The sequence below is a fragment of the Aphelocoma coerulescens genome, chromosome 5, assembly GCF_041296385.1.
Source record: "Aphelocoma coerulescens isolate FSJ_1873_10779 chromosome 5, UR_Acoe_1.0, whole genome shotgun sequence".
Lineage (NCBI taxonomy): Eukaryota > Metazoa > Chordata > Aves > Passeriformes > Corvidae > Aphelocoma > Aphelocoma coerulescens.
Window position 1 is genome coordinate 46,294,626 of NC_091019.1, and position 22,843 is coordinate 46,317,468.

The following is a 22,843-nucleotide window of genomic DNA, read 5'->3' on the forward strand; positions in this document are numbered from 1 at the left end:
TGATCAAATTTTGTATGGTGTGTCAGTGATTGGCTGGATGTATTTAACTCGATAGTGATATGAGATTTACAGAGCACACAAGAAAGGAGCCTTAAACAGTTTTACCCATTGACCTTTGCCAAGATAATAAAGCCTGAATATCAACTCCTCACCACTTAAATTGTGTATTAATGAAGTGCCATTGGGTACTCAGCTACACCTGTGTTAGTTAGAAGTATTCCTAGTCACACAAGTAGACATGTATATTCAAGAAATACGAGTATAAAAGGTGTAAAGAAAGCACTGTTGAGCAGCTTTGACTGAAATCCAACAATATGAAGGAAATTGGCAAAATAAGCTGAAATATAATCAGGAGGCTGAAGGGAGGAATTATGGAGAAAGATTAGAAGAGTTCAGTACATATTGCTTGGTGAAATGACAACCTGAGGAGAGGATGATGAATCAGCTCTGATGGGAGGACTGCCTTCCCAAAGAAGGGGAATTGTTTAAGGAAGTTCACAGGACACTTATGGAATACTGGGTTAAACTAAGAAAGGAAAACAGTGAATATCATACCATCACAAGAATGAGCTTGGTTTGTTTTTGCTTTATTTTGCTGTAGTAGGGATCAGAGAAAAGGGTGGAAATCCCATCTATTCTAATGGAAATTAGGATGGCTAAAATGGCAGAGCAAGGCCAGGCTGCTCTGCAGTTCAATGACATATGCTTTGTAAGAGGACAGGAAGGAGGGGAGCTCCATGACCTAGCCAGCTCTTCTTCTTCTGGCTTGTATGGATATGTGAAATGTATGCCTCAGAATCATAACCTGGAAATGTCTTCCAACTTCAAAAGACCTATTTTCCTTTCTAAATCCTGTTAATGACCGGATGTGTTTTCCTAATTAGCAAGTACGTGAATAAATTTATACGACATGCAAGACACTGATTACCAAAGTAAGTTTTGTTTGCTTCTTATTGTAATTACTTTTTATAACTCAGACTGAATTCGGAAGGGTAGAATAGTTAATAGTGTAAAAATAACAACATTTTGATACTTCAGCTTCTTTGCTAGATCTCAAACAATTGTGGAACAACCTTCATGTTTAGGCAAATTAGAAACAGTATTATGTGGTATGTGTTACAGTATCAGATGAAAAAAGACTGTTGCTAAGGACGGTTTTGTCAAATGCACGATAGGGAAAAGCTTTTGCCAAAAGATCTTCAGATCCCAAGCTCAAATCTCAGTTAGAAGAGATATTCACAGACTCATGTGAGAAAGAGAAGCATGGAGGAGTGTTGTTTCCAGGCTGCTGACAAGGAGAGCCTAGTGTGAGGCTTATTCTCTCCAGCCAGTGCATGAGCAGAAACAGCAAGTATGCTGCTAACTGTTCATCTTCGTGGCAGATGGAGGACAGAGGCTTATCTGACTGACAAGCTGTCATCCCAAATATTGTTCATCTGCATAAACACCAAAAACAATAACAAAAACACAGTCTAACATTTAGTTCACTTGCATTTAGTCCTGCTCTGTCATGGACTTTGTTTGATCTTTGGCAAATCAATTAGGTTTTAAAGAATAAAACAGTAAATCCTGACAAACCCCAGCATTGACTCCAGTGGTGCTTAGGGACCCATCAGCCCTTCCAGTAAAATCCAAATCTGTAAGTAAGGTGCTTAGGGTGTGAAGCAGCCATTATTCAAGGATGGTGTTCAGGACAGCCAGTGGGTGGGGGAAGCAGGGACAGGCTTCAGGTAGCCAGTAGTGCATGCCAGGAGGAGGATGTGCCAGTCCCCTCTGTTGGGTGCAGGCTTGATCTTGCTGCATCCTTGAGCTTCATGCCCACAGAAATATGATTCTAAAACCTGCTTCAAGACTGAGATGCCACAGAGCCCTGTATGTGGTCATACAGCCTGCAGTGTGTTGTGAGGCACTTGGGTGCTCTGCCTCATTGCATTGCTTTTACTTCCCCCTCTTCCCACTGAACAGAAGCTTCTTCGTTACCAGACTCTATACTGCTTGCAATTCTATGCCTTGATCTCTCCACACATCAAATTGCTCACAGGATATCCTCTGCTCTGTCTAAAGGTTTTGCAGGTGACTGTTCACTTAGTTTCCTGTATTCTCTGTGTTGGCAACCTTGTATGTTGTGCAGGAAGTTTTAGTGCAACGTTTAAAGCTGTAGAAGCTTGGGAGCTTCTCACACTGGCAATCTATCACTGAGGGTTTTTTAAAAATTACATTGGTGGTTTTCTGTTGAGCTGTGTCAGGAGTGGGTGAGAAAAGCACTGTGATTTCCTCTTCCAGATGCAGATGAAATTAGGGAAGTATGACAGTCCCACAGCAATCCCGCTGGTTTTGGTGCCTTTGTTGGAGCACAGCTGTGCCCAGCAGCTGGTCTGGAATCAGAGAACCAGGAAATTTGCACAGTTAGCAGATATAAATAGAGAATCTGTAACTATGAGAGATGCTTAACTCTGCAGTAAATAAATCCTAGTCCAAAAAAAAGGCTAATTGAAATCTTAAAAAACTGTCTTGTGCCTCAATTCTTCCCCTTTTGAGTCTCTCTCTATATGCAGAATTTGAAAGAGAAACAGGTGTTGTATCTATAGAGTCTTACCATCTATGTTTCAAGTGATGTCAAGATCAGTCCCCTTTCCATTACAGATTTAGATTATTTTTAGGCTTGTGGATTATTTTCCAGTTTCCAAAGGAATTACTGACCTCTCCATTATTTTGACTTGGTTGATATTCTGTGAATTTTTCGGGGTCTGTCTCATGAAAAGTACAACAAGGTGGCAGGTAGCTCTTGGATCATCCAAAGAGTGGGGGGCAGCAGCCACTTGAGGTGGACAGTGGTTTGTGTCCCTACACTGTCCTGGCTTTGCAGTGTGACAGTGATGAGCTGTCTTCTATTTCTGTCTCAGTTTCTGCTGTGAAAATAGACCAGTTCAAAAGATGTTCCTGAGTGCATCTTAATGCTTTGAAATCATGTGGAGGACTTCAAATAACAGGAATCGAGGATGGGGAAACCATCCTGTTAGGACACCTACTCATTTTCCTGTTTGGTCAGAGTACATTAGCTGCTTATTTTAGAAAACCGTTTTTGCGGTTGTATTGTGGTGTAGAGCTGTGTCTTATCCTTTACAGGTGTAAATTAGGAAAAGCTTCTTTTGAAATAGTCCTTGCTGATCCAGAACTTGTGCAGATGCGAGTAGAAACCTGGGATCTTGTCCAGCAAGTGGCAGTGAGAGCTGGTGGCAGTGGCACTGCACAGAAAACCGACTGAGATTTGCTGTGTGTCTCTGCTTTCTCTTCTACCCCAGGAGGAGCCACACTGCTCTTCCTTGGAAAAAAACGCTTAACAAGTATTTCTCAGCACTAGTGGCACAAGCGAGGAGACAATTGCAGTCTCCTTCGCCATCTAATGGGCTCAGGCAGCACTGCCATCTGCCCCTCACTGTGCCCCCAAAGTGTCTGAGCAAGCACACAAGTCCCTGGGCCCCACAGCCTCTGCATCCCCATCACCTTCTTTGCTCACCCAGCAACTGCTGGTTGGCTTGATTTGCTAAATTCCTACTAGCAACCCTTTTGGGAAAAGCTTGACACTCTTTTTGTCTTCAAATAGATTTCGAATATATACTGAAGTGTATTAATTCTTTAATACACACAGCTTTTACACCCTCTGGACTCCTCCCATAACCTTGCAACCCTCCAGGAACCCTTAGGAGAAAGCAGAGCATGCTGTTCAATACAGATGTTGTACTGAACTTTCAGGATCATGATTAAGTCCAGTGTAAGAGCCTGTGATTCACTTTATATTGAAAACAGAAGTGTCTCTCTGTGCAAGAGAGGCCACATGCCTGCTTCTGTGGGTGATGAGCTTAGCATCCCTTTCCTTCAGTGATACGGGGAATGATGGCTCATGTATTAAGCTCTGAGCTTCTAAACTCTTGAATGATTTGGAGAGAGTTTTATGAAGGAACCATTTTTTCTATATGTATCCTAGGTACTTGTCTTTCATCACATGAGTCTGACAGCTTTCACTGGCCCTTACTTGCACATTAAAAAGGGGAGTAAATTGAGCTGTCTTTGGTGATAGTGTGGAATTAGATGTCAATGACTTGTCAGAAGTGGATTCCAAATGTGTCTGTGCCTCACACATAGTACCTTCAATACAAGGGTTCATTAGGTTTTATTTTTCCATTTGCAGCCTCCTTTTAATATATTTGGTTTACTTTGTAAGGATTTGCTTAAGTGAGAATCTAAAACATGCGTTGAAGAGCGGTAAATGACATTCTTTCCTATTTTCAGGTCAAATAAAGGAAAATAACAGTGACTTGTTGAATAGTTCTCAAGAGTCCTAATTTGTGTCCTTCTGCTTTAGATAATAGGCCAACATTATTAGGCCAGGTTGGATGGGGCTTTGAGCAACCTGCTCCTTCCCCATGGTAGAAGGTAGGAACTAGATGATCTTTAAGGTCCCTTCCAACCCAAACCATTCTATGATTCTGCAATTATTAGGGGATCAGTGGAAGCATAGTAAAGAGGTACTATTAATTATAGTTTAAGCAAAGTGGAAAGGCAAATACTGACTTGTCTGAACTAGCTTCCTTTGGTTTAGGTGCATAGCAAGGCCACAAATTCTGCCCATACTTGAGTCACAAGGAAAGTGATTTGGAACCTGCACTGCCAGATCATGAGGTAAATGATAGATGACTGAAAGTGATTTTGTTCTGGAATAGCTGAAATGTCGAGTAAATCTGTATCAGTGGAGTGATTTAGAGAGTTTAACTCAGCACTTCTTCACTTGTTCAATGTTGGTAGGTTTTTCATCAGAAATTAAGATGACATTATCAGTCCTCAAAAAATCCAAGCCTGAACTTTGGCATTATTATATTCTCTGTTGTGGAGTCTCTTATCTGTGGCATAAAACTGGAAATCAAATCCGGCAGTTTGAGACAGTACGCACATCTCCGATGAAGATATGTTATGTCACTTAAAACATACACTTTTGCTTCACCAGCAGCTAGTACTGTAGGAAGCAGCTTATAATTAAATGTTGCTGAAAAAGGTGATTGTCAATCCAAATCTAAGAGCTGCAGGTCAAAACAGCATTTGTTTCCTTGTGTGCTGTCTGCTCTGCCTGCTTCAAAGTTACAGTTTCACCATTAGATGGCAGTTTAAACACCACAGATCACAGAATCATAGAATATCCTGAGCTGGAAGAGACCCACAAGGATCATTGAGTCTAACTCCTAGCCCTGCTAAGGACAACCCCATAAATCACACTGTGTGCCTGAGAGTATTGTCCAAATGTATCTTGAACTCTGGTTGCTCAATGCTTGAGTTTGTTTGGAAGAGTGAGGGCTTTGCCTGTCTTCCTTTGGTTATGTATTTTTCTGCTGTATTCCTCCCTTCGTGGCATTAGTCTGGCCAACACGGGAGGATGTTTATGCAGTGTAAAGGAGCGATGTGCTGTGTAAGGCCAAGCACTGCAGGTGTAACTGCATGTTTCCCAGGGGAAAGGGTGCAATAGGGCTTGATACAACCCTTGCTGCTTTGGTATTGTGCAGAATCTTGTTCTGACTTGATAAAATTGCTGGTAAGGATAAGTCATCCCTTAACTGTCATTGAAGATTATGGCATTGTGTATTTGGAAGCACTGTGCATATTCTGATTTGTTTTTTTTCCAGAATTGGATGGAAATTGGAAGAAGAATATGTTTGAAAAATATAATGACATTTTATTTCAGTTTACAGGAAGGCATTTTCTGATGTGCTTTGTTTATTTCCTGGTGCAGGTAGCTTGCTGTTTTTGTTGTTCTTTGTATTGGCATTTTGCACAGTAACAGGAGAAAGAAAAATATGAAAGATATGAGAAAAAGAAATACCACGTTCTGATGCCCTGAACAGTAGGAGGGGAAAATCTGACAGGTGAACTACATACAGATAGTTTGGTTTAGATTATTTTTTGCAATGTACTCAAATTTAAACTGAAGATGTCCCGATAGGCAGCTGTTACTGTCAGGCTCAAACAGTTCCTGTTGTTGCAATATAATTTTTGTCTAAATAATTTCTGAAATTGTACAGGATTCTTTAGAATGTAGAAACTTCCAGATTATGTGTTCTTCTGTTTCCTTATATTGGCTTTAATTCAACTTTACATTTATTGTGGGAAGGCCTCTGGATGTTTTCACAAATATTTTTCCAATTGGAGGCCATCTGGGACGCTAAGGCTTGATACCAGTTTCACAGGAGGTTCCAGCACCATGCTTCAGCCACAAGTAACAGCTATTGGCTTCCTCTACCACTCTGTCCTTGTAGAACCTTGAGTGCTTGTTATGTCCTGGGCTGGATTGGGTCATTCCTTTGAAATGTGGGCAGATGTGAGGTGCACAGCTGTCTGGCTGTTCCTAACTACTCCTGCTTCCCTGTGCAGCAGCCAGACTCTTCTCCCTGCAGCTGAAGGCTGCCTTTGCAGAGTTGCATCCTGGCTTTCTTATCCCTTTCCAGTGAACACAGAAAAGGTAGGGGTGCAGATTTCAGACAACTCAAGAGAAGGGGCTAGCAACAAGTAGTGGAAAAACTGAAAGAATGCCTTCAGATGTAACTACTTTTTTTTCTTTTTCCACAGTTTTAATTGGTAATGATTAAGGGCTTTTACCACTATAGAGAAATATCATTTGAGAGAGTAGGAGATTTCAGGCTGTCTCCCCCACCACTTCTTCATCCTTGTATAATGAGGGAAGAGAAAATTTTCATCCTTGAAGTAAACACAATTTGCTGGTAGGGCCAGTTCTGGTCAGGCTTTCTCAGAGCCTGGAAAACCTCATGATGGATTTGCCACAGCCTTTATACAAAAGTTAATCTGATAGACACGCTCCCATCTGCTTTTACCACGCTTTGTTAAATTGTGTTGGACTCCGTTCTAATAATCTCACTTTCTCTGATACATTTGAGAGATATGGCCAAATAATACATGTGAAAGCATTCTCCAGTCCTCCAAACATATATCTGAACTGGCCACCCCCCAAACTTACCTTGGCTTCCACCCTTGTTCTGATTAATTTCCTTCCTTTTATTACCAAGGTAACTCTTACTAGGTTCCTATTTCATATTCATATCAACAAGAGCTAATTGCTGTAAAAGAATTGTGCATCTAATACCCTTTATGGGTAATTTTCAGCAAATGGGTAGTGATTAACTTCCCTGACCTTACCTGTGATCCCACTTAGCTAAATGGGATGAGTTTTGCAATTTAGTCTCTTCGTTCCATCTCTTCTGCACTTAGGGGCCTGGGAGACATTTTAGGTGAAAGCAAACTGTTTTTTCCACTGTACAGAGTGTTGAGATTGTGGCTGTTGATGTTTTTATCAAACACCCAGGTTTTTATTAGGATTCAGAATCCATTCTTAGAGATTGCACTTTCTGTCTGCCACCCAGTTCAGCAAACATGTCATACTTGTGCTGGGTAGCTTTATTCCTCCCCTTGTCCCAGACCTCCTCAGAGCACAGGCAGCGCTGACAGTCATTCTAAACAGTGATTTTTGGGTGTGGAAAAACCTGTTTGAGATTACAAAATTCCTGCTTTTTTCCATCTAAGGAATTTCTGATCTCTGGTCTTCAAGAATGAGTGGTTGATGTTTGAATTTATCACTCCACCCTTGTGACAGATATCAACTGTACCATCCTTAATGCTCTCCTGAACTGTACAAGGATTAACCCTGATGTGGGAGGGCGAAGAGTTATTCCTTGCTATTGGTCTGTGAGTATTTCAGGTTCTCAGTCTCATAAAGAGATTGTTCAAAAACGTAGAGAATCTGAGAAGACCACAGTGAAATGAAGCTTTTTATTACCTGCCCACTCATGGCAGAGTTCCTTCCCAGGCAGCTCATTCTGCAGGTGTGCTGCCTAGCATTGAGTGGAGGTGTATGGAAAGTGATGTTGTGCAGGAGGTGCAGTCACTGATAAGCAGACACTGAGGCAGTTTTCAGGTCTGAGGAGACTCTCTTTGCTCATAGGCTGCATTTAATCTGACATAATTTGATGTAATGAATCAGAAATGTTGTAACAGAATACACTGCATGCAGTTTGCTGCTAGCAATTCAGAGAGTAAGTGTCCCTCTGGACTGTATCCTGCTTTAGGCAGGATAAATAGCCAGTTATTCACCATTAAAGCTCTCTTGGAGTTTTTCGTTATGTCTAGTATAAAGAGAACAATACAGGATGTGGGTACATTCTTACATCTTATCTGTAAGTGTCTTGATATGGGGTGACAATGTTACAGCTTTCCAATTTCAGTTAGGATCAGGTGAGATCCAGGCATTTCAGTAAAAGTCGTAGCCACCATAGAAGGTGATCTGAAAATCTTCTGCCCATAAATGGCATTTTCAGTCTAAGATACCCGGTGATTTCAAGATTTGGTTGGTCTTGTTTTGGATAGGAGTAGTCTCAGGCCTCAGCAGCTATCTCAGTAAGTCTATGATAGAAGCAGATGAAGAAAATTCAGCTTTGCTTAACTGTGACATCCGGCTGGTGCTTTTGGAGTATGACTTTCTTCATTGCATTCTGACTGCTGCCCTGAATTTCAAAGTGAATAAAATGTGCTGCACAATGGTGAATGTGAAAGTTTTAGGGTCACAGCTGCTGTCATAATTTATACATCTCCAGTTATTTTGACTGGAGAGTCTCATAGAAGTTGCCAATGCTGACTATATCTTCACAGCTTCAACAAGAAGCAGGATTTATTATCATTTACAATTCCCATCAGGATCACTGGAGGCTCTTGGAGCTCAGAGAAGCAGAAAAAGCTTAATAGAACTCTCTTCTCCATGAACCCAAATCTTTGAGTTTTGAACTGAGGGTTTGTACTGGCTGCTGTTATTTGTAAACCCATTCACTGAATGCCAGTGTAGGCACTTGGACCTGTACACAGTCCTGTACTGTAGATCCTGCACTACAGCCTCTGGTGTTTGAGATAGGCTTGTAGGAGTTTAGTAACTGTGTGATAATTATAACCAGTGTTATGGACTATGAATTTCTAACTGTCCTTACCAAAAGATACTGGATTTGTAAGACAGAAACTGCACTTGGTTATGTTTGGAGTCACAGAGGGACAGCTCATGGACATCCCTGTAATTGTCCAAACACTGAAATTCTGTGTAATTTGGGTCAACATTCATGCATAAACACCTCACATATCTATGCCAATTCTTTTTTTCTTCCTTTTTTATGTGAAATTTCTTTTTATTTAAAAAAAATTATCTACAGGTACCAGAGTTGTAAAATGGAATTTACAACAAGTGGGGTACAATCATGTTTTCAAAAGGCAAGTGTTTGTTATTTGAAAGTAGGACTGAGTTTCTTTTATCTGCCAATGAAATTTACAGGCTTGAACATGTACCACTTGCGTCAGCTTTCATGATCCTGGCAATATCAACTGCCATTCCATGCCAGCTGCTAGTTTCTGCTTCTCTTTGCCTCTTTATCATGGTTCCAGTAATTGAACAGTGGTTGCAATTAGCTGGGTGAACAGATCTGGCTGTTGCATGTCTGCTGATGACTTCATTAGGAATGGACAGAGCCTGTGGGATGCTTGGAAATCAGTGTCATCATTTTGGCACTCTCTGTGCTGCACTGACTGAGCATTGCTATCAGATGGTCACCACCCTCGGATTAGTGGTTTTGTGAGGGTTTTTAGGGAAGACAGCAGATCTGTGATAGAAGAAGAAAAGGCTCTGAAGGGACCTTCCTCCAGATCCTAGTATTTTAAACTCAGTTTATCTTGTATTTTAAGTTCAGAAGCTGTAGTCTGAATCTCCAAATTGCATATTATCCTGCATCTTTCCACAGCATGTTTGCTGTTGTTACCCTCCTAATCGCTACCTGCTCTATTGTATCGGGCTTCCCTTCAAAGATGACCTTCCCTTCACTCATTTGTGAGTGTTGTGACATTCTTGTTTCCATGAAGCTGCTTGCCTTACATGAGTTAATAAATAGTTACCTAGTTCCTTTGCCTACTTAGTTTCAGCATGGCAGTGTCTCACTTCTGGCCCTAAATCACTGATTTGAAGAATCACTGGGCCTAAATCACTGGGTTGAAGAATTTTTGCTTTTTCAAAACCAGTATGGTGTGGACAAGTTTGACCTACAGTTTGTAGACCCATGTTTTCCATTTTCTCCCCATTCTATTAACACACCTCTTCCAGGAATTTGCAAAGTTTAAGAGTTTGGGGCTGTCAGATGAGGAAAAGGAAGAAAATGAAATTGAGGGTTGTCTAATGCTGTGAACCTTCCTTAAACCAACTTCCTTAAACCAGAGGCAATTGTAGTTAGTTTTTCTTTCCAGTATTAGAAAAACAGAGCTGAGGAGAGGTTGTTTATGGATTTAAAAAAGGTTATGAATGTAGTTTATGTTACAGCCTTGCTTTTCAAAAGTGGTAGACTGATGATCCCAGAATCAAAGAATCATCAAGGTTGAAAGAGACCTTCAATAGCATCTAGTCCAACTGTCAACCCAGCAGCACCATAATCACCCCTAAGCCATATTCCCAAGTTCCACATCCAGATGCCTCTTGAACACTTCCAGAGATGGTGACTCTACCACTTCCTTGGGCAACTTATTCCAATGCCTAACCACTTTTCCAGTGCAAAAAAAAAATTTCTAATATCTAATCTCAATCTCCCCTGGCAGAATTTAAGGCCATTTCCTCATATCCATTGAGACATGACAGAGGAGACCAACCCCCAGCTCACCACAACTTCCTTTCAGGTAGTTGTAGAGAGCAATGAGGCCCTCCTTGAGCCTCCTTTGCTCCAGAATAAACAACCCCAGTTCTCTTAGATGCTCCTCATCAGACTTGTGCTCCAGACCCTTCCCCAGCTTCATTGCCCTGCTCTGGACTTGCTCCAGCACCTCAATGTCCTTTTTGAAGTGAGTACAGAGCACTCAGGGTGGGCCTCACCAGAGCTGAGTAGAGAGGGATAATCACTGCCTTAGTCCTGCTGGCCACACTGTTTTTGATGCAGGCCAAGATGCCATTGGCAGCCTGGGCACATGCAGACTCAAATTCAGCTGCCCCTCAACCAGCACTCCCAAGTCCCTTTCTGCTGAGCATTTCAGGAACTACTCTTCCCCAAGCCTGTAGCACCACACGGGGGTGTTGTGCTTTGCCTTATTGAACCTCATGCTGTTGGCCTCAGCCCACTGTTCCAGTGTGTCCATGTCCATTCCTAACCTCCAGCAGATCAAAACTCCTGCCCAGCTTAGTGTCTTCTTCAAACTTACTGAGGATGCACTTGATCTCCTTGTCCAGCTCATTGATAAAGGTATTAAATAGAACTGGCCTTGATACTGAGCCCTGGGGAACAACACTTATGACTGGCCACCACCTGGGTTCCATTCACTACCACTCTTTGGGCTTGGCCATCCAGCCAGTTTTTCACCCAACAAAGAGTACGCCCATCCAAGATGTGGTAACTGCCTTTTGAGTAGCTTTCCCATATGGTCAGAGAAAAGGGCTGAAAGCACAACAATCAGGTGTCTTTGGTAGTATCATAACATGTTTGGTTCCAAACTGTAAATGCTCGGAGATGATTCAGCAGGAGTAAGGAATTTGCCCAAGGACATACAGTGGCTGTAGGAAAGCAATGTTTTGAATCTTCTGTTTCTTTAGTCTTGACCACATGCACCAAGAGGCATTCCCCTCAAAGTGATAACTCACAAGACAAAATCTTTTCCATCTCAAATCAGTAGCAATTTGCAGGTGTAAGGTGATGTCTGTGAAAAGGTGCAATATCCAGTGAAATCAGGGCGTTCTGGCACTTGGCATAGAATAACCATTGTTGAAAGAGATCTCTGGAGGTTGTTGTCCCAAACACCCACTTCAAGTGAGATCAACTTGAAGAGCAGAATTAATTGTTAAAGGCATTATCCTGTTGAATTTTGAAAATTTCCGGGATTGGGGTTTCTACAGCTGTTCTGTTGCAGTGTGTGGCAACCCTCATAGTGTAATTTTTTCCTTAAAATTTTCTCAATTTTCCCTTGCTACAAATTGTCTGCTGCCTCTTTTTTTCTTTGTATGCTGAGATAAACCAAACGTTTTTGCTATAATCTCCCTTTTTTGGTGAACACTACTCAGAAGGTAGTGATCAAATGCTTCGTGTATCTTGACAGTGCTGTGAAGATGACTCAAAGATGTTTGAACTAAACAGAAGTTGTGCCACTTTCTAAAGTGCCACCCATGGTAATGCAAATTCTCCAGCTATTGTTTTAGTGGCAGGTTTCCCCATTACACTCCTTTACACCGAGGAGCAATTCTTCTTCTACCCTTAGCCTTCTTTCCAGAGATTTCTTCCCAAATAGTTGTACAAAGCTCTGTAAATGTTAGAGTGACATTTGGAGTAGATTTGAAAAGCCCATGTGCTCCTTCTTGGTTCTCCTGAGTCTCTGCCAAGCTTCAGTATGGCAATATAACCTCACTCGTCACCTCCCAGGGCTAGCAATAACATTTACAAGCTACAGTTTCCTCTGTCTGCAAATATTTCCACTGTGGTACTCAGCGCTCTTTCAGTTCCTCCCTAGGCCAGTTCTTTATGATTGCAGCCCAAAGAAAGGAGAAGTGAAATTTATTTGCCTTTCACTGTGGAGTACACAAATTTAATTTTTTTGTAACTCCCCACCTGACAACACCCCTTGATTAGCTCTTGCAATCACACCCCTTGATGACAACAGGAGTGTAGGAAGGGCATACCCAGCCTGATACTGATGGAAACTGGTACATACTACTTTGTAGGGTAGCCACAGGTTAACCTGGGGAGTTAGTTGATTAAATACAGAAGTTAAGCAAAGCTAGAATCCAGACCAAGAATGTTAGACAGGTTTATTAATGGAGGGAGATTTGGGATCCATGTCCCTAATATGTCTTCCCTAGGTCAGTTTAAAATTTAGAAGGTCTCCATTGAAGCTTTTGTTGTAGACAGGCAAAAGTCTTGTGGGATTTTACCTTACAATGATACAAGCCTCACAGTTTTAACTAGTTCCTTGAGATTTCGTCCACTTTAAGATGAAAATTCTCAGGACAGCTTTAAAGGATTTTGGTATAATATACCCACTTTATAATATTGAAGTAGAAGAGGTGTAGAAGTAGTAGAAGTGTTAATTTTGGATTCAAAAAAGAAAATTAGTGCTGTTCTAAAAAGAAAAATCAGAATTACTTTTGTTCATAACAAAAGCAATTTCGAAGTCTAAACAATGAATCAAGGTAATTTTTTTTTTTGTCTGAAGAAGGACATTATAATACATGCACTGTGTTGATTAGGGCTCTTTGTTTGTCTTACTTACCTTGTTTTTTTTCTTAATGTCTTCCGTTTTGTGGATACTTAGTCAATAATATTATCTGCAGACTTTGGTTATGTGTTTGGGAAGACCTCAAAGGGATAGAAGAGGTATAAGATACTGGAGCAGGGGGAGACAATGGTATGGAAAGGAAATTGGTGAATAGAGTATTTATTCTCTTCTGACTTTCTAGATAAATAAATAGGTGTGGTTTGCTCTTCAGGTTTCTTCAGGAATTTTTTTCTTTTATACGAAGGAACTTGCACTTCTGGGCTATTTTCAGGCTCAGAAATTAAATGTTTTAAATAATGTTATGAAATAAATTTTGCAAGGTTTTGAAAAAATGTGTTTGGTGAAGAATATTTATCTGGGTGTCATCTGACCTGTGTAAACATCTGCTAGCAATTTTTGTCTATAGCAGGGGCCTTATAAGTGAGAATTATTATTACTGCTCCACCACTATTCTTGCATCCCCGAAAATGTGATGAATGTCTTGGAGCTTGTTCTATTTTGTCTTCCATTTGCTGTTCATTTGGAACTATTTTGTGCACCTTTCACTGATAAGGGTGTCTTATGTAATTACTTTAAGTGCTTGTTTGGTCTTAACTGACATATGCTATTTAAATTGGAAAATTTTAATTTAAGAAAGTAGCATACAAATCAAAAAGAAGCCAGAGATGAGAAGCAGAAGAGGCAGGTTTTAGAAAACAAAAGCTAGGAGAAGCTGAGTAAAAAGGAGCTTACTTAGTCTAAAATAGAGTGAGGGAGCTGAAATAGTGATATACTGAGTTTCAGGATATGAAGATTCTTTTGTAAAGCAGACATATACCCACTCGGGAGTGAAGAAGGAAGGAAGGCATCATCTTAATTTGAAGCAAAGAAAAACTTGGATTGATGTTGAAAAAAATACTTTGGTCTTCCAGAGAGATTAAGTATCAGCAAAACCGGTCTGGTTTCTTTACTTTTCTGTAGCTGTATGTGTCCAAGATTTTTACTGTTTTATCTTCATGAGTTTCCAGTGGATAACAACTCATAGTAACACTATTGACATCTTGTCAGTTTGAAATCTCTAAAGCAGAATAGCTTGGTTCTTACTAGCACAGTAAACCCTATCAGTGTTTCATTACTGATATTTATTGTTTGCAGGGTATTTTGCAAGACTAATAAAGCCCATTCTTATTTCTAATGTAATGTTTCAGTTTAGGCAGGTTTTAAGGATGGTTTTGTGTTCTCTGTTATTGTCCCTCTCAGTGCTAGTAAATTACATTTACATCCCTTCAAATTGGTCTTTCGTGTTTGGTGGGCTAAGTTTAAGTTGAAGCCCAGTGACACTGAGATGGGAGACATCCAGGAAAAATTCTATTTACTGCAGAAGTTGTCATAGCATAGTAAACTTGGACTTTTCTTAAGGGTCAATGAGAAGCAGTCCCACAGCATGGTACCACCAGCACACTTAGGGCACTGACAGGCCCTGCCTGGCCACTGGGGCTCCTCCACCCTGCTCATGGCCCAGGGCCCCATGGCAGCCCCCTGGCCATCAGCCCCCCACCCGGTGATGCTGCGGCAGGGCCAGTCTCCAGGTCCCTCCCACAGCATGCCCGCCCATGGGTGCTTCCAGGCCAGGCCCATGTCCAGCCCTGTCACTGTGGCTCTGCCTGGCAATTGCTCTTAGCCCTGGCCAGCAGAGTGACTTCCTGGCCTGACCGTGGACCTGCCTCATGACCTTGAGGTTTCCTGGTTTCTCAGTTGGACCTGGCCCTCATTTGTACATCTGTCCCACTCACCTTCCTGTGTGTGGGGGACAGCCCTGGGCAGCAAGGGACTGGCACAGGGAACTCCACAGCTCCTGGCACCCATCCTGCTGGATGATGTGCAAGGTCCTAACCTCTTGTGAGCACTTCAAGTTCCCATCATATCTTTTCCACCAAAACAGGAGTATTATCTCCTGGGTTCTAGTCAGATTCAGGCTGATTGATTACATTCAGGCTTCCCAAATTACTTGTCAGGCTGTTTTTGTTGAAACTCATCTGTATGGAATCCACTTGGACAGGAATTATGATTTCTTTTTTCTTTTTTTCTTTTTAGATATTATTTTTGTGGGATTTTTGTTTTGTTTAAAAGTGTAATTTTGGTTTTCAGAAAATCTATTTTTTATCTGGGGCCATGTGTCTGCTAGTGGATATGTGAGGGCAGGAGGTGAGCTGTGCAATCAATGCCTGCAGTAAAGTGTTGTCTGGTTTGTGGATACATAGCTTAGGCACTTTAGGGATATTTGAATTTGCAAGAATGTGGAAATGTTTGGTCTAAGAGTTTTGGTCTCACAAATGTAGCTGGGGAAAATGTTGTGTGCCCTGAACTGCTGTCACTGGGGACTTCAACTTTCATGAAGTGTGGATATTTTAAATTATTTTTACAATGTCACCTTTCTGAAAATTTCAGTAAGAAACTATGCTGTATTCTAATCTGGGAGGTAGAGGAAAAAGACCATGGGGAAGGAGAGTACAGAAAAACTAAGAGGAAGAAGAAAGAAAAGAAGCAAGGGATGGTGATTAATACAAGAGAAAGGTTAGAAAGCAGGAGAAAAAGCATGAAGAGGTCTTGAATAATTTTCTGTCTGTGTGCTAAGAATATGCCTGTTCCATCTCCCTGAGAGGTTTATGCAGAGCCTTGTGGGGAAGCAGCAATGAATTGCTCCTTTGGATGCTAAGTGTAAAATTAAAACTGGCAGGGTCTGAGAGCACAAGACTGGGAAGCTAATTGCTCCTAATAACATATTGATTTTTCACAGATTTCTGGCATTATATCAGAGCAGTTTTGAACCAGCACCTGGTTTCTTCCTCTTCTCATCCCAAACTAATGGCAATGAAGCTTCTGGCATTAGGATCACAAATAAATGCCACTCAATTTTTTGTCTGTACAAACCTGTGGGGGTCTCAAACATGATTTCATACGTTGCTCCTATGCATCCAATATAATAGCTACCCTAAAAGTAGAAGGGTGGCAGAAACCTGCATGTATTTTAAACTTGGATAACTGTGCTGCTGCCTGTTAATATGGTGCTGAACAAAGCATTACAGTCTCATTGCTGCGGGTGGCTGAGGACAGTTGAATGGATGCCTGTATTCAGGCAGAAGTCGCCAGCACAGGTGTCTGGGCGGCTGAGGTCATGTACTTGTTGCCAGGTTGCATTCAACCCTGAGCAGATTTGCTGTATGTGTTGCTCAGCTGTAACATGCTTTTCTTGAGCTTTGGGGACTGACTGTCAGGAAAAGGAAATAGGTTTTGTTTGTATGACTGCTACTAGGCAATACCCTCCTCTGAACAGAGTATTTTCATAGCGGGAGGGAATGGTCTGCTTGCAAGGAGATGTGCTGAAAGGCTCCCAGATACTCCAGACTGAGAAGACTTGCAAAGTGAGAATGAAATCCTGCTATTTTTGAAATATGTTAAGTGCATATGGCACAAGAACAGAACATTGTCTCCTGTGGTTGTGTGGAGGCTGTTTCAACTACTTCAAGATATTTAATTTTATCTGCTTAATTGTTACGAGGTTTCATTGCATCATGCTTGTAGTAGACTGGCCAGGGAAGAGACAGTAATACCTGGTTTGTGCTACTGTGAGATGTCAACTGAAACACTGTCCAGACTTTTATGTCATCTTCAGCAATTCTGAGTGTTCCTCAGGTCCTCCTTACATAAGTATAATAGTAAGGGTTGGGATTTTTACTGTCTAAGGACAGTAGGTATCTGGCAATGGGATCAGTAAAGCTGAAGGACACACATTTTACTGAAGGGAAGAGACTCATTATTACCATGCTTTTGGTTTGTTCTAGTCACTGCAGAAAAACTCGTGTTTTCAAAGCTCCTAATGCATGGCACTGTGGAGAAGGAAGCAGCAGTGCTGGGCCATTTGTGTCAGCTACTCCCACTCACAGTCCTGATATCCTCCAACCCCCTTCTTGCAGCTATTCATGTGCTAGGGCCAGCAACTGTTTCATGCAAGGCACATCTGAACTGAAGGCGTCAAAAGAGCCATTTCATGCTTGACTGGATTTTCTAATACAATCTTGCAGAGAGAGAGAGGAAAGACAGCAAGGAAGGTTTGTGTGTACATAGGCATTGCCTTTGAGTGTATGTATAAAATACAGTACATTTAGTTCCAGCTTGCAGCTGTGGGTGGCAAGTGAAAGGTGCAGACGTGAGGGGGAAGAGAATTTCACTTTGAAAAGAAGAAACTATTCTTCCACCTTGAAAAAGAGGCTTTCTTTGCTCCTCTGTTTCTCGGCCAAATGAAGATGTGGGACCCCAGGGCAGCACTGGCAACTGGTACCAGAGATGTGTGTAATGTAAATGGCTGAGTGGGTGATGTGTGTAGGGAGCTTTCTGTGTACAGACCATGACAGTGTGTGGCGAGCGCAGCTAAGGAAACTGGTGAGCGAGGATGCTGTTCACAGACATCTTAATGGTGGTCCCAGAAAAGTTTTCTTCTGTTTCCCTGTCCTATGACCGCTGAGGTGCTGCACATCAGCTATTAGTGTGGTGGGTTGCTGCATCTGCACAACTGTTGTGATCCCCACTGAATATTTTGGAACCATATATGTGTCTCCTCTGTCACTTTATCAGCTTGATATTTATATCTTTATTTAGCACCTCATTTGCATATTTATTGCATTGCAGTTCTGTTTCTGGCCATTTTGGAGCCAGCCATGGGTGCTTTATGGCATGGACATTTGGATCTTCCTCAGTTTCCCATCCATTTACACTACTGTAGCATCTAACATTTAGACATTGAGAGGAGTAAGGTTCAGCTCTACAAAGTTTGCTGTTTCCTGGTGGAAGTTCTGCTTTCATTGTCTGGGAAAAATGGGACAAAGGGCTGAAATATAAGGAGAACATCTAGATTCCAAATACATGTTTTGCAGTTGGTTAAATTAGATGGGCTGTTAACTTTCTGGAGGGGGCGGTGGGGTGGTGGTGCCTGGAGAGAATCCCAGTCAATCATTTGAGAAAACTTCAGCTGAACTGAACTGGATGAGGTACTGGTAAGAGAGCAATCCATCCATGTTTCTAGGAAGCTGAACCAGTCAGGTTTTTTTAAACTCTGTGATTTTGACATGTAGTTTTATGGTAGAAGCCCTACATGGAGCAATCTCTGCAGGTCTGTCTTTGGTGGGGGTTGGCTGTGGGGAATAGGAATGCTCTGATTCATACATTTATATATTTATGTAGATTTGTAAATTTTGCAGATGAAAATGCTTTTGAGCATATTCCCTGAAGAAACAATGATTGCCATGCTGTAGTGCTTGCTGCAGTTCTAACACAAGACTTTAATTCTACCCCTTAGAGGAGAATATCACTTTCTGCAGACAAGACCCTGAACAAATAGAGAATGCAAAGTTTAACTCCTTTCCTTGACTGAAATTCCAATTTTCCTTGACATCCTCAGAGATGACAGAAAAACATAACTTCTTTCTTCACTTTTTTTCCCCCTCCTCCTGGCTTTCATTGTCCCTCTATCTTCTAACTTTTCTTGCATTTGAATGGCCCTTGCAATAGAGTTTGGTTTATTCCTTTCTTCATTTGCATTGGTTGTGTCAGCAGAGCTCTACTAACATTGGTTGTTAGTAAGTAGTGAAAAAATATAAAATCACGAAAAGGAACAAATCTGATTTAGAAAAGACCTGCTAGGAAATGCACTTTATACAGTTGTTTGTCTTTAAAGTGATATCGATGAAATGAAATTCCTCTCTAAATAAGCAACAGCAAGAGTACCAAAATTAGAACTCTAGTCACTGTAGTTGTTACTGCTAGTCCTAGGGAAGGCTGGACTTCAGTGCGCTGAAGGAGATTGCATTTTCTGGAAGATGTGAAAAACAAAGGCTTTGCTAGCACCTAATCACAAAAGGGCTCTGTCCTACCATGCTTGACCTTGGGAATTATGTGTCCAGGCTACTGCTGTTACCAGTTGCAGTGAACACCACATCTTTCTTTGCTGCTCATATTTGCCCCACAGGGTTTCTAGATGCAGTTAAATGGTTGTTGCACTTTTCTCCAGTTACATACCTTTCTGTGGCAAGTGCTATGGTTTCTGTAGACACAGTGCTCTGTGGTAGATGTGGGGGCTCTTCAGAGGTGTAACTTCTTCTCATTTCTTGCAATTGTTTTCTGATTCCTTGCAGAGGCCTCTATCTTGAGCTATGATGGCAGCATGTACATGAAGATCATCATGCCCATGGTTATGCACACAGAAGCAGAGGATGTGTCCTTCCGTTTCATGTCCCAGCGTGCTTATGGGCTGTTGATGGCAACCACCTCACGAGACTCTGCTGACACTCTGCGCCTGGAGCTGGATGGAGGCCGCGTCAAACTTATGGTCAACTTAGGTATCGTATAAACACCTTCCACTGCCCTCTTCACTATTAATTTGGGCTTGTGATTAGTGGTTTTTTTTAAAATAATTTCATTTAATTTCTGTTGGTTTGATTGGATTGGATTGATTTCTAAAACAACTGCTGAAACTTTTATAATTATATTTTCTTGCGGAGAGAAATTCTCTTCTGCATTGCTGCATGAAGATTTGCTGTCAGTTCTTCGTTATGGACAGTGTTGGTTTTTAAATATTTAAGTTTTTAAGTTTCCTTTCTTGGTCTGGGACTGGTGAGCTCTGTGTGAAACATGCTACTTGGTCCATCTTTTGATCAGTTACATCCCTCATTCATCCAGCATCACTCAAAACAGTCAAAGGCAAACATGGAAAGGAAGCAAAATGGATATGGTGGCAAGCAGAAGCCCTGTGAACCCCCTGCCCTTTGCATAATTTGGTAGCATTTGATACAGCTTGCCATATTTTTTATATCTAATAAAAAAGCCTGGTGATTTTTGTTGTGTCTTTATTAAAAAGACAGTAACAATAGTAAAAGTGCATCCCCCCATCCCAAAGGGCTGTGTTCTGTCTCCTTAGAGTTACACTTTCCCAGAAAATAAATTAAAAAGACAATTAGAAACAAGTCCAACAATAACAACAATACAAAAACAATTGGGAGTGAATGTGCTATTAGATTAGCCTCAATTCATTTTCTTGACAGTCTTTAGGTATTCTACTGAGTGAAATTCTTAAAGAATGTAAATGCATGAGTTGAAGCTTTCTTTCACTTTTCAGTGATGCAGCTTGTTGCTTCATATGAATTGAAGAATATAACTAAAAAGAGGTTCTGACTCAAACAGGCAAAACTAACATCATAGTGCATAATCTTATATCTTTAAATGTGTAGGTTATTGTATGTGAAGGTTTATGTATAGTCTGTGAGAGCTTCTGTCAGCTTTCAAAGTTCTAAGGCCCACTGGAACAAGCTTTCACATTTTTTGAGCTAATAATATCACCATCTTCAGAGCCCTGCTGTGACTATCAGGAGCAAACCATGTAGCAGCTTTGTTTGTGGAATATGTTGTCCAGCAGCTGTCCTCTGGAGCAAGCTTGCTGTTTAAAATTGCATCTGGTGTCTTTTTTTTTTGCTTTGAAATTGTGAGCCAGGCCCTATTATTTTCTTTTTGAATAAGAAAGTGAAGAGAAGAAGATACATCAAACAAGTTCAAATATCTTAAAATGAATGAGTGTCCATCTAAAAGTCTATAGAAACTCTTGCCTTTTAGTAAATAAAAGCAAAAAACCAACCAAAAAACCCCCATATATTTGCATATTTGCTTTGCTTAGCTTGACTGAAGAAGCATAAAGCACTATTGAGTCTGTAGCTGCATAAGAGCTGTTGCTGTCTTATCCAGACTGGCCTACAGGACAGATGGAATAGATGAACTTGAGCTATGACAGTAACTTCTCAAGTAAAGAGAAACAGCACTCTGATGATAGCCATCTCTGCCTATATGAACTCTAAGTGAAGGAAAATTTCATAGATTTTCCAGGGTTTCTCTGGAGAACAGCTCAAAAAAACTGCTGTTGAGGCTCCTTACATGTGCAAAGAGAATCTTCCACAAAACCCCAGAGCATCTGTGTATATGTGTTTGCATTTTCTTCTGCTCTAATCAGTTGTTGCTAAAAATCAAGCAAAATGAGATTATATTTTCCCCGTTTCATTTCTTGAAAATTATGGCTAGCTATTTTTTTCTCAGAAAATAAAATTAATCGCTGAAAGATTGGTAGTGGCATGATGGTAGTTGGGGAAGTGATGGGGCAGCTGAGTATCTGCCCAACTCTACAGTATCCTCTTGTAGCCCAGAGCCAGTTCTTTTACTTTTCAAGCCTTAGTTTTTCTATTTGTTGAAAGGAGAATTCTTTGCACCCTGTGAGGGATGTGCTAGTATTTTAGTAAGGACTGCTTTTATCACCTTTGATATTCCCACATGAAAAGTACTACAGCATGAAAATTTCCAGACTTCATCAAAAATTGTCACTTTTTCTTCTGAGAAAGGTACCACTTGTTTGATTCTGTTATATCTTCTTAAAAATGAAGGAGAATTAGGGGAATTGCTCATTTGGGTGTTCAGGGCCTCCTAGACTTAGACCCTAAGTAAATACGAGGAGGGTATATTTAGGTAACCCTGAATATATCTATTTTTTAAAGCTTACTCTTTCCTTTCCAGTTTTCATTATATCATGCTGGCAGACAATATTTTCCCTCAGGGCCTGTCAACATTGTATGCCTGATTGGCATTGGTCACTTCTAGCACTCACTGGGGTTTTTATGCCATCACCTAGCCTAGGGGTGGACTGCTCAACTCACTGTCTGGCACCTAAAAGATGTGGCTAAAGATTTGACAGATGGCCTACACATGTTTGGGAAAGAGGTGTTGTTGACAGCTTAATGCAGGGACAAAATCTGTAAACAAACCCCTGTGTAAACTGAGGGCTGGTTCTGTGTAGTAGCAGGGACTGAAGCAATGTGTATGCCACATTTTGCCAGCTTTTCAGCTGGAAATTTTTGTGAGGTTGAATCTTCTCCAAAGTGACTACAGGCTGGATCAGTGGAAACCTGTCAGCACTCTTCTATGTCTGACTCAACAGAGAGGTAGTTTAGACTGTTGGAACGCACACTGATCTTCACCTCTCCTTTCTTCAGATTTATAAAGCTGTCAGATAATGTCCTTGAAACAGAACTTTCCTTCTACCAAAACAGCAAAGTTACTTTGCTGTTGAAGAACAGAATTTGAGTAGGAATCACCTTACCAGAGCCATTCATTCCCAGTTGTTTACTTTAAGTCACAGTAACTCTGTCTGGAGACCGTTCATAGCCCAAATGTCACAAATGAGAACCAAATCTTTATCCAACCTTGCCAAAATCTCCTTACCTGTGAGAAACAGTCATCAACACCACCTCTGAAGACCTGAATATGCTTAGTGCTTACTAGCTATGTGTCAGTATCCCCTGAGGGTCTAACCTGTGATACATGTGTGTAAACAAGGACTGTTTTGAGGGGTGAGTTATTTAACTGTGCTTTTCTTATAAGTCATTTAATACTATTACTAAGAGCTGTCTCTTTCTTCTCTTCTTTGATCTATTCCATTCGATTTCTTATT

General features: G+C 41.0%; 1 protein-coding gene across 19 annotated transcripts in view; it reads left to right on the forward strand.

Moving 5' to 3' along the window:
- Positions 1 to 22,843, forward strand: part of NRXN3 (neurexin 3) — a 982,949-nt gene that overhangs the window by 328,693 nt on the left and 631,413 nt on the right. For all 19 annotated transcript variants that reach the window (XM_069017992.1, XM_069017994.1, XM_069017995.1 and 16 more), the window contains one exon: positions 19,494 to 19,697. In XM_069017992.1, coding sequence (XP_068874093.1) covers positions 19,494 to 19,697 — 204 coding nt within the window. The remainder of the gene's footprint in view (positions 1 to 19,493; positions 19,698 to 22,843) is intronic.